The sequence below is a fragment of the Centroberyx gerrardi genome, chromosome 6 (genome assembly GCF_048128805.1).
Source record: "Centroberyx gerrardi isolate f3 chromosome 6, fCenGer3.hap1.cur.20231027, whole genome shotgun sequence".
In the NCBI taxonomy this organism is placed as follows: domain Eukaryota; kingdom Metazoa; phylum Chordata; class Actinopteri; order Beryciformes; family Berycidae; genus Centroberyx; species Centroberyx gerrardi.
Window position 1 is genome coordinate 5,870,259 of NC_136002.1, and position 12,107 is coordinate 5,882,365.

At 40.0% G+C, this 12,107-nt stretch overlaps 2 protein-coding genes across 2 annotated transcripts; one reads left to right on the forward strand and one right to left on the reverse strand.

Moving 5' to 3' along the window:
- Positions 1–3,045: 3,045 nt before the first annotated feature.
- Positions 3,046–5,492, forward strand: sebox (SEBOX homeobox). Its single transcript, XM_071905132.2, has 3 exons — positions 3,046–3,145; positions 3,790–3,992; positions 4,776–5,492. Exons 1-3 carry the CDS (start codon positions 3,046–3,048, stop codon positions 5,490–5,492), a joined length of 1,020 nt encoding a protein of 339 aa, XP_071761233.1.
- Positions 5,493–7,269: 1,777 nt separating this feature from the next.
- On the reverse strand, positions 7,270–11,860 carry vma12 (vacuolar ATPase assembly factor VMA12). Its single transcript, XM_071905135.2, has 6 exons — positions 11,366–11,860; positions 11,088–11,161; positions 10,267–10,356; positions 9,473–9,515; positions 8,295–8,407; positions 7,270–8,023 (listed from the first exon to the last, which is right to left on the reverse strand). The coding sequence occupies exons 1-6, from the start codon at positions 11,547–11,549 to the stop codon at positions 7,928–7,930; spliced, it is 600 nt and encodes a 199-aa protein (XP_071761236.1). The 5' UTR covers positions 11,550–11,860; the 3' UTR covers positions 7,270–7,927.
- Between the last annotated feature and the right edge of the window lie 247 nt (positions 11,861–12,107).

Here is a 12,107-nt window from a genome sequence, read left to right on the forward strand (position 1 = left end):
AATTCCAGCAATTACAGTAGGGTTCCCTGCTTCGCAGTGGAACCTTAAATATAACAGAGCCCTAGCTTGTACACACACACACACACATAGGGATCTTGTGAAGGGGGCTGGATGGCTAACAGGCAGCAAGGTATAATTACAATATAGATAAATGTGTGGCATACAGTATGGTGAGATTTCACCGGGGGATAGTCGATTGAAATAGCTAATCAACGGTCTCCAATGGGAAAGGAAATTATAAGATGATCCCCTCAAAGAAAACTTAATCTTCTCTAATTTCAAAAAAGACTAAATATCCTGCAACTGCACTTTTATGGTTTTGTTTTTTTTAAAAGTCACGTCATAGGGTACACGCGCGGCACGAGCACGCAGCCAGGGATCGGATTGGGAACAGAATGGCTGGTTATTAACTTTTACATATTTCTTTATTTAAAAATAAAAAAAATACTAAAATGCTTGAGGGGGCTTAACTTGGGCTATGCAGATTTGTGACGTGGCTATAGCACCCCCTAGCCCCGGTGTAGCGCCGTGCCTGGGGGATGGGATTTCTCTGTTGCCACATATTGTGATTTAGACTGACAAGATGGGTGTATTTTTACATAAAAATCTTTCAGCTAAGGAAGGTTGGACCTTGGAGCAGCCAAAAGGCCCCTGTGCAGAGGACCTGAGTCAAAGTGCAATGGCTTATAGGTGATCAGAGGAATTCTGAAGTCTGTACTTGACTGGCAGCCAATGGAGGCCAGTATTGGAATAGAGTCCAAGGGGCTTTCATGAACATGGTTTAAATTTGGTTTAGTTACCGTACATCTGGACTATGGAGTCTATAGACTCCATAGTCCAGATGTAATAGTCATATATGTCTAAGTCATATATGACTTAGATGATGAAGGCCTAATTAAACTCATGTGTGGAGTTTCTTCAAAAGCTTGAAATAGATTTGAACATGAATGTGTTTTGGGTTATTTCAGTGGAACTGGAGTATCATAACATTCACACCCAAGATTAGATGGCACATCACAAATGATATAAAAATCACTAATCAGAAAATTGAAACAGATTTTTGTGTGAGGTGGAAACATTTGCTTTTGTGGACTATTTAGATAAAGCATGGACACTCACAAAATCCATGTTGTATAAGTATAGTTGTTTTGTATTATATTAGCTGTCTTAGTTTGTGCTATTATGTTGAGTGACCTGGAAGTCTTTGTTTTATATGTTGTTGGAATTGAGTGTCATATAATCCCATGTGAGATGGGCCATTTAGATGTATGACACGAAAATAAAAAATTCATTCATTCATTCATTCATACATTTATTCATTCGACATCCAAGGCTAAAGTAACCAGACCTAAATACACAAAGAAGAGGTGTTGTGAAGTAAGCAACCAAGTTTTTCTCCCTTTTTTGCCCCAATCTGAGATTCTCTTAATCCCCAATCCTGATAATTCATCAGAAATGTAAGGTTTTTCTGAAACAATGAGACATACTCTGTTTTGTTTTGTTTTGTTTTGTTTTTGTCTGTCGTTTTCACTGCAAAAACATGTCCATCTTAATTAAACTTAATTGGATCTCATTTTGTCTAAGTATAAACATTTTTTCTTGAAAACAAGTGAGAAATCCTGATGATGGGGTGACGTAATTCCATTTGCTTCCAATCTCGTGAATTTTCTAGAAATGAGTGTCAAATTTGAAACAGGTAGACTGATCACACCATTAGCATCAAGAAAATGACACTTGATTCAAGAAAAATCTTGAAACATGTTGATTTGCATCAGACACAAGTGACATAATCTCACCCCATTGGCTGTTTTGAAAAAAATATTATTTTAAGACTTTATGACTTCAAATTGATAATTTTGTAGTGTCACTCATATGATAAAAATGCAAATGCTTCAATAACATCAATCTTCAATAAAATTTAACCTGTAAAGTAGCTATTTCCATTTTTCCAAGTCAAATTCATTATTTGTTCCAAAAGTTATAATCCTAGGGGCGTCAGTTCATAAGGTCCTTGCATCTAAAATCATTTGCCACCAAAATGTATAAACCCGCTCATATAAACGAAATTTCTTGGGGGAAAGTGGAGCAATGGCTGATTGACAAGATAATATTATTTGGTCGATGTGATAAATTATTCGTCATAGGTCACCAAACTATTATTGTAGAGGGAACATCGGTCCTGAATGCTCCCGATGTGATTTTTATATGGCTTCCAACTAGATTTAGGCTATAGATTTATGTTAGTTTTTTTTTTTTTTTTGCTTGGTCTTTGCTCTCTCATTATATCTGGACTCTCTTGCGTTAAGGCCTATGGCGAGTCCACACCCTACTTGCCAACCCTCACAATTTTCCCGGGTAGGAGGGATTTTCTCTCATATTTTGTATCAAATTTCAAAATCTGCTGATTTACTATAGGCTATTTGTTACAAACAGTACACATAAATCTAAAAGCTGTAGCCTATACTATGGCTGCTGTGTCCGAACGTCACTAAAATACGTTCCACCAAAAATGCAGTCTTTATGGCTGCGTTATTATTAGTAAATTGCGATATGTAGCCTAAATAGTGAAATGATCATTTGTAATTTTGTGTAATTTTGCTTAATTTTTTATATAAAATATATTTTTTCTACAAGAAATTCAACGATGCAGATTCAAGCAGAATGCAGGAACTAAGGTCTCTGAATCTTTAACTGTTGTGGGCCCCGAGCTCCCCTTGTGCGTTGAAAATCTACCCATCTACCCAGTTAACGCCCATGCATAACGACCAGTCGCCAGACTCTGCTAGACTTTCCGCACGGAGAGAGAGAAGCACGGCAGCGGAAAACAGCTCTGCTCTGCCGTCTCAGTCAATCCCGGTATCTGGGGATTAGAGACAGAGGTGGACACAGTCAGGAATAACACCTGGGTTTGTTGGGTGGGCGTGGGGTGTCCCGGGTGGGTATAAGAAGTTGCCACTCCTCCTCCTGGTCAGCTCTCAGCATCAGTAAAGGGCCAAGCTGCGGATCTACACTTTAGTCTCCAGTCTGGATCTCTATGGAGTTGTAATGGCTCTCTTCGTGGACGCAGACTTCCCTCTGCTCAAGCAGAACCAGCATAAAGATATGGATTTGAAGGCGTTATTTGGAGAGCAGGATCACTGCAAAGGTAAGTTAATAGACGCCTATATGATTTAGCTCACCACGCAAATAAAAATGTTATCTTCTAGTTATTTTTTGCCCTTTACTTTCTTAATACCTTCAATTTCAGTTATTTGAGTGATATCCATAAAAAATACTGAATAAAAAAATTAAAAAAAAACTCCTTTGGCATATGAAACATTAATGAAATATAGGGTGCAAGGTCAACAAACGCGAATCCAGATTGCTTCATGATGACTGCCTGACCACATTTTGTTTTCTAATTTTTTAAATGAAGAGATCAGTGAGGTGTCTTCACAGCGTTTTGTGATTTTCGTTTACAGGCCTTGTGATTTCATTCTATATTTACAAAAACATGCACAAAATATGCGTAAAACTCCATGCATTTCCACCTGAGACATTTTAAAAATCTTTATTTAAACGTAGATTTCCAATAGTCAAAATTAAAAATTCCAAAAGCTAGTTTTTTTTTTCCTAATTTTTTTTTCTTCTAATTTCTATTTCATTTCATTCTTTAATTAAATATGTCTTAGTAGGCTATTGTTATTGCTGTTATTGTTTTATTTGTTTTATTTTATTGCTGCTGTTGTTCTTGTTATTTTAATTGCTATTTATTTTTACTTTGATTTTTGATTTTGAATTTTCTTAAAGATGCCAGGAGTGAGCGCGCGCTGTCCTCTCCGGAGCCGGAGAGAGCGGGCTTCATGGAGGGCCAGAGGAAGAGGAAGAGGACCATCTTCAGCCGGGCGCAGCTGTCCGAGCTGGAGCAGGCCTTCGCTGTGACTCCATACCCAGACATCACCCTGCGGGAGCGGCTGGCCGCACACACACACCTGCCTGAGAGCAAGATACAGGTCGGTCTGCTGAAAGTATCGGGGAACGATCAGGGGTGTCAATTGACTAAACTCACTTTTTAAAACATTATGTACAAAAACCCTTCAAAATATCAACAATTTTGTTTGGGACAGAGTGGAGCAAAGACTGATGGCTGACAAGAGATTATTTGGTCAATGTGATAAATTAGTAGTAGGTCACTAAACTATCAGCGTAGAGGGAACATTGGTCGTGAATGCTTCCCTGATGTGATTTTTTTTTTTTTTTTTTTTTAAGTGTTTTGTTTTTTTCCATATGTGAACATTTTTTCCATGTTTTCATCTTGTTTTCATCTATGAAAATATTTGTCATGTGAAAACTTAATTTCACATGCAAAGACAATTTGTCAAAATGTCATTTTCACATGGGAATTGGGAAATCTCACTTTTTCACATATGAAAACCATGTGTCCAAAAAGCACATTCTTCTTCACCCCATGCATCAGGTGGGTATAGGGCAAGTGAATTCGAAACAAATTCACTTGCCCTATACCCACCTGATGCATCTAATTTAGTACAGTATCACCCCACTTGTCTGAAGGGCCTCCTGAAAGTATTTCCCCTATAGGCTCCCCTGTTAGGAAATCACCTGGCTGATCTGTGGAAGGCTCATAATAACTCTTGGACTTTGGCATTTCTCCACAGAATTAGCCTTTAACTATTTTTATTAACAATTTTTGGCTTGAGTAAAGCTAACCAAATAGGCCAAGAGAGAAATACAACAGATTACAGAGGCTACATGACAACCCTTACCCTTTTCCACAGGTGTGGTTCCAAAACAGAAGAGCCAGAAGCATCAAGACTGGGAGACTCTCCAAGTCCACCAAGACAGTCCTGGGAGGTAGAGGGGCTGTGGAGCCCTGCCAGCCCAGGACCCGTGTCCATTCCCCAGGGCCCGTCTCCTCCTCCTTCCCCACCTCCACCACCATAGCAGACATATTCAGGCCGGAGCAGAGCCACCCCTGTGAGGACGGGCCACAAATCTACTCCGACTGGATCCAGCTCTACAGCAACCCTGCATCTTCTTCTTCTTCATCGTCTCTCCACCACCAGCCTGCGCCCGGCTCCCCGAAACTGTCCGAGTCTGTTCTCTGGGAGGAGGAGCAGCAGCGGTCGCACCTCGGGCCTCTCCCCGGTTTCCTTCCCCAGCCCGTCCTGAGGCAGCCTCACCACCACTCGCCCTCCTCCCGTTCGTACCGGGACGTTGGCTTGCCCCAGGCCTTCAGGAACTTCAAGCCCCAGAGCCTGGGTCCGCCTGGGACCCACCAGGCCAGGTACGGAGGCAACGCCAATGGCGGAGGCCACACCTCTGTGGACCAGGTAGTCCCTTCCCACCCGCAGCCGGTGTACTGGGATGTCGCCCAGGGACAGGCCCACCACCACCACCACCACCACCCACAGCTGGGACCACAGACCTCCATGGGCTACATCTCGGACCTCATCTACAACGCTGCTATCGTCACCAACTTCCTCGAATTCTGAGCACCGTTCAGTCTTGGGTGTGGAGCAAGAGCTGTGGAAAGTGTTAGTAATAGTTGGTTATTGTTGCAAAGAGAGCTGTCACTCCTTTTCATTTCCCTTCACAACACTGTCAGCGTCTCAATCAAAGCAAGACTACGTTCCTTCCAGCCCAACAAAGTGATGTCCGTGTCTGTTGTACCTCAGCCAAACTGTATATTTGTTTTCATGTTGTTGTCAAAGGTTTGTCCCTTTCCATGTTTCTTCGTATTTACTGGTCATGTGTTGTATGTCTTAGGGAATAAATTGATTTATTTCAGCCCACTGTTGAGTTCTGTGTCAGTTCAAAGGGTCAAGTGCCGTGCAGTTATCAAAGTTCTTGGCTCAGGACTTGTTCCGTTATATTTGCTTACAGTATGAATAACCTATCAACTTGTTTCTGCGGAGGAACCGGTCTTGTACTCAGCTGTTTTCCTGCTCAGAGTCGAGCCATGGCATGTTTAATGCTCCGACCCCGGGAGTATTATCTTTCAAAACATCCCGATTAAAATGATTCCTTGTGGTAAGATACCACGACAGGAATAATTATTTTCTGAGTCAAAATATATATTTTTTTTATATCTCTCTCGCTGTAAGTATTGGGAGGGGTGGATGGACAGAGGGGAGGGAAGGGGAAAAAAATGAATAATAAGAACTAAATTAAAGCCAGAGCTCAGGGTCTATCAGCTTACAGGCTCGGTAATTCTGCCTGGATTTAAGTTCTGAAATATTACATGAGAGGTAATAATACAAGGGGCAGATATGACAGACAGGAGCGCTCGCTGTTCGCCTGCCTGGGTCCGCCGCTGGACAGCGATCTCTGCATATCATAATCATCTTTAATACCAAATAATCTTTCAATAAACCCTTAATCCGGGTGTCAAATCTCAGATCTTAGGGAGATACTTTTTTTTGTATTCCAGATGTAGTTACATCTTTTAATCTTTCCGCTGATATGATGGGACTCGTGCTTATTTACAGACAAGAGAATGACGAGATACTTTCCACAAAATATGAATCCCGAGGAGGGATCAGAGAGGTGAAAACAGATCTTCCGTGTCATATTAGAATTGTTTTGAAATAAGATACATGGTGTTATTGTTTAGAGGATGTTGAGTCTTGCATGGCAGCAAGGGTACAGTAGCCTAATTGGTTGTTTTTGATGCTTTGACCGTAAAACCCATCAAGCCCTCTGATTCACTTCAAACCAGATAAGCGCAGATCAGTAGGCAAAGACAATTAGAACCACATCTGTCAGGTAAAGATAGATGATGGGAATAGCTGATGGCACAGCTGGCAGGCTGTACGGACGAGTCAAAACAAGGACGACTAGAGCAAAGTGAAACAAACAGCATTTTAGGGAGGTATAAGAATAACAATGACAGTAACCTGGTATCACTAATACCAACCATTAATCTAGTTTTCAGACTGGACAGTTTGACTAAATGGATTTACATCTACATTTTCACTACATTTTTAGACCAGAACAACTTACAATGACTGCAACAGTAGATTAAGTTCATATTCCAAGCAGCCAGTCTTACCAAGTGCAAGGGTCAAAGTGTCCCGACAATAACAATATTCCTATATCTCTCAAACAAACATGTATCATAGAGAAGTGCATAATAAAGACGGCTTAGAACTAGAGAAAGATCAAGGACTATTATCAGAATTAAGACCAAAGTTAAGTGCAGGCAGGGGAAGATAGTGAAAGGGGGAAGGTGGCTGTAACAGGATTATCAACTTTATGGATTACACTTGGTAAAGGCTGATGCTTTTATTGAACAAACAAATCTGACCACATCTTACGACAGGATAGAAGGAATCATGAGGAAACTGCCATCTGATCAACATTCATTTTCACGGGACAGCTTGACAGTACGGATGTTTCCAAGGAAGAACAAGAGGGAGATAAACAGAAGGGAAATAATTCTGTAGGACAAAAAGTAAACATAAAAACAAAATAACGGTAAATAAATAAGAAAATATCACCAACAATTTGATTTAAAGAAAATCATGAGGAAAAATCTCATTATTAATCAAGCAGTAGTCTATACAAAGACAAGACAGGACTACACAAAAAGACATTCAAGAATTTTGAACAGAATAATTTTCACTTTATGATATCCAAGCTCCCATTTGGCGCTATTGCTGACATCAATCCAGTTTCTTAAACCTAGCTGCCTTCTCAATAACATGAATCTGACCCTGAAAGGCCGCTGATTGATTTTGCTTTCAAATAAAAAGTAAAAAGTCCACAAAGAGTTCATGTGAAGTGAGATATATACTGTATTATTGAGAAGAAAGTAGAAGGTTTCCATGGATGATAGGGGTCCCAAAGTTCTGCTTCCATGGTTGCTACGGTTCCCTGGTTCTGCTTCCATGGTTGCTATGGTTCCCTTGTTCCTTGTCCATGGTTGCTATGGTTCCCCTAGCTCTCCCTCCATGGTCCGGACCAGGACATAAAGCTCAGCCAGGCCGACTACAGATGCAGCAATCACAGCAGAAATCACTCTCTGGAAAACAAGAGACAAACGGGAAGGCCGAGGTTAGGGACACAAAGCAATTGTCATCTTGCCTACCAATCCAGTCAGTAAAGTGTGTGTGCCTCCAACACAAGACGCAAACAATAAATGCCAGTTGCTAAATGTGTGATGTCCAATCTTTTCACAGTCTGTTCAGTAGTGTGTCCCCAGTTTTAGCCCTCTAAGTATTACTTGGGTTAATACAGAAAGCCTTATACTTGCTTGAATGAATGTGTACATGTTTGATTTCATCTTCTCTTACCGCTGTAGTCTCGGTGAACAGGTACTGGCTTCCCATGTAGGAACAGGCAAACGTGGCGACCACCGTCACCAGGAAGTTAAATACGGTCACCACAGCCGCTTTGACTGATCGCACTGCGGAAAGGGGGGAAACAGACACAGATAGAATTAATGTACAATGTGATGCATTAGCCCACAGTTTAGTTTTAGTTTACTGGCACAGTGATAAATCATGGAAGTGAAATGACAGTGAGAACAGTGATTAAAATATGATGAAAGAAAATCACAGAAAGAAGAGATGCAATTAACATCAAGAGAGATGTCGAGTCACTGGCAATGTGGATGTAACTATTCCACAGATGAGATCTTCTATAGCTTATGGAGAACTGACAGTGAACAGTCCAGAATCTGGGAAGATCCTAATTATGAGCTTTTGAATTCAACAGAAAGTACATTTTGAAGAGCAAGGGATGAGATTCTGGTTGATTTATGTGTTTGTAAATAAAAATGGAGGTTAAATATACATTTATGATGAGGGCAGAGTATGTGAAGAATGTTACTTAATGTTCAGTCCTGCTGGCTAATCTAACAAATCTTGTTTGTAAATTATGAATGTTGAGGAGATTGAATGCATATTTAGAAGCTCAAGCAACATTGCAGTATAGAGTAAATCGAACTGCACTAGTGTTGTACCACATTTCGGATGATCCAAACTGAATATTTTGCTAATGGTACATAAAGACTTTGTCACTTTATTGTAAATAAGTTGAATATACAAGTTGAACATGTTATTTCCAGTTCAAAGTTTCTTCAATCATGACTCCAAGGAAAATTGATTTTGCAGTACTTATTATTTTTGCTGTGAAAATGATTAAGTTAAATTTTTCTTTTTATCAAGGATAATTAATTTTGGATATTTTTCTAGACCAGTGTTTCCTTCAGCTATAAGTAAAGAGAAGATTTTACGTGACAAGATCACCAGCAAAAAGAACAGGAAGCACTGACCAAACCCTAACCCCCATTTACTACATCCATCCTACCCAATGTCCATCCATTTACAACTACAAATTGTTGTACAAATGAATGACATATCAAGCATGATATGTCAGAAAAAGTGCTACACAGATGGCAGATTGCTATGAATTTGTATTATATTTGTAATGTGTAATAAATGTATCAATAAATGTATACCATACTAACCTTGCCTTCCAAAATCTGCCAGTGTTCCATTCCGGTTGAGTTCCTTGAAGGCAGAGAAAGATACTCATTAGATTCAATACTGATTCAAGACTTCATTATATCTAATGGGCAAACTTGGCTACCGCATGGCCCACAACACAAAACATCATCAAAATTAATCTATTACAATTGAATATCTATTATATCTATTACTATCTATTACAGTTAAACTTGTTTACTGCATAGCAGATAAATGAGAACTTCAGTCTGTTGGATTTAATCTGGTGTTGCCTGATGCCAGTCTTACTACTTTTTGTTTGATACCAAAGCTCCCAGTGAGTGCTGCCAGAATGTTGATTTCTTTGTATGAAATACTATGCTGGTTACATGCTGGTTACACAACCCTATAATTATAATTACCTAATTGTGTTCCCAGCTAAAGCAGTGTGATGAATTGTTATAATTTCTTCTATAATTGTTATAATTGAAACAGTGGCAGTTGGTGTCTGATCCATTTAACAAGTGGAGAGAAACAGTATAATGACATCAACACATAGACCCTGACTATGGACCCTGTCCTTACAGTGGAATGTAACTGTCATTTCCTCCTTGCTTGTAAAATGCTCTTGCTTTCAAGGCTATAGGTCTGACACTCCATGATAAACAAATTGCTATTTTACAGTACAGAGAAGTCAAGAGATCCATACATTTCAGTAGTCCACTTCTACCATGCAATACAATATCAGACATGGCATAAAAGCACTTGCACCTTGACCCAATCCTTGCCTGTAAAGTTAGCCTTTAAGAAAATTCACCTGAGTGTTGACATTACGTGTGATCCTGTTGTATTCCTCATTGGCTAGTTTGGCTTTGATCTTCTCCAGGCGTGCCACCAGCTCAGGGTTCTGAAGTAGGAGAGAAACATCACACTTTAGTTTTAGCCGTTTCCAGCTCTGGTCCTAGTCATATATCAATACAAAGCTCTCTCTCCCTCACTGTGGAGTCTACCAGGTTAATGCTGCATTCAAGTTATATGGGAATAACTATCGGAACTACTACTTCACAGTTAAAAACTACAACTTCAAAGTGTTCATGCATTCAAACTTGTTTGAATCCATTCAGATGCCAAAACCGAAGTTTTCTTGGTTGCTCCTGATCAGCTTTTTCACACTTAACACACATTCACTTACAGAGTGATACATTTGAGTTCATGTTTTACAGCAAACCAAGCATTACAAATGTCAACCACAAATGAATCCAGCAAATAGTTGTGTCCTGTCACGGTGGGAGTTGTGATCACAATATGACTTATGTGAAAACTGTTAATTTTGTTGGCTTTATCTGAAATTAATATATTATTCCCTACATTTGAATGCAGATATTTACTTTTTGGTGGCATTCAGAATTCAGGAAGTTGGAGAAACCAGGGTACATTGTCAAATCCCAAATTGAGATGAATAATATTTTCCAGCAGTATTCACCAGCTGACAGCTGTGGTGAACGGTATTTTAAAGTAGGAAGCTCTATCTGCCATCTTTCCCATATGACATGAATGCAGCATAAGAGTTACTCATGTGTTAGAGGATAAACAGAAAAAAGCACGATATGACAAATGCCTGTGCACGGCTCCACTTACTCTGGGAGGCTTCACAACCTCAGGCAGGTGCAGTGAGCTGTCCTCCAGCAGCTCATGCAGGTAGAAGGGATGCCCTGGAAGCAAAACGGCCATAAGAAAATGGTACATGGTGTCACTATGGTAACAAGATAAAAAATTACTGACATGGCATCTAGCTTGTCTTGGCACTGAGAGAACGTCAAGCCAAATTCTTTTGGAGCCACTCTTCAATCCACTCACAATTTCACCTTTAAAAATTGGTCCACCTGTCATGTTACATAAAGACGTAAAGCACCTACCTTTCTCCTGAAGGTATTTCTTGAGTTTTCTCGCCGCTCTGAAGGACAGGATTGTTGGCTCTGGCTTCTCAAGAATCTGCTCCAGCTCTCCACGTAGTTCTTGTGGTATCAATGAGTCAGTCCTTTCCAGCAGCTCTGTCACCCTATTTCGGAATTTATCTCCGACCACAAAAGACGAGGCCATCGCTTTAACCTACCTGAGTGAGACTGACTGGGGAGTCTAGCTGCTTTGATGAGATGCTGAGATGCAGCTGTCTACCTAAAGATCCCTTTTTGTAGAAGCCAAGCTTGTTGTCAGTGAGTCAAGGCTGGGTTGTTGATAAGTTACTACCTAGACAGCTTTGTACAGCTTACCTATTTAGAATATCCCCAGTTATCAAGAAGATAAGTCAAATATATTTTCTTCCTTTCCAATATGAACAATATTTACTTACATTTAGCGTTACATAGCTGCCGTTAGCTTAGGGTGAAAACTCTGTAAGCGGCCATGTTGTTTACCTTGTGACAGTGACGTAAGGGTTCACAAGACCACTTCCGTTCTAAAAATCACACCAAATTACGCACTTTATAAAATATGTATCGAAATATCAAATATAATTTATAATATTTGTGGAATATCAATGTGTATTCGGTGAGTAGACAACACAATTGTATTTGAATCAACTCAAAACTTTGCTTGCTTCGATCCACGTGAGCTTTCTTGCTGCCTTCAAGGTCTCCTCGTAAGCTCCTAATTCCGAGT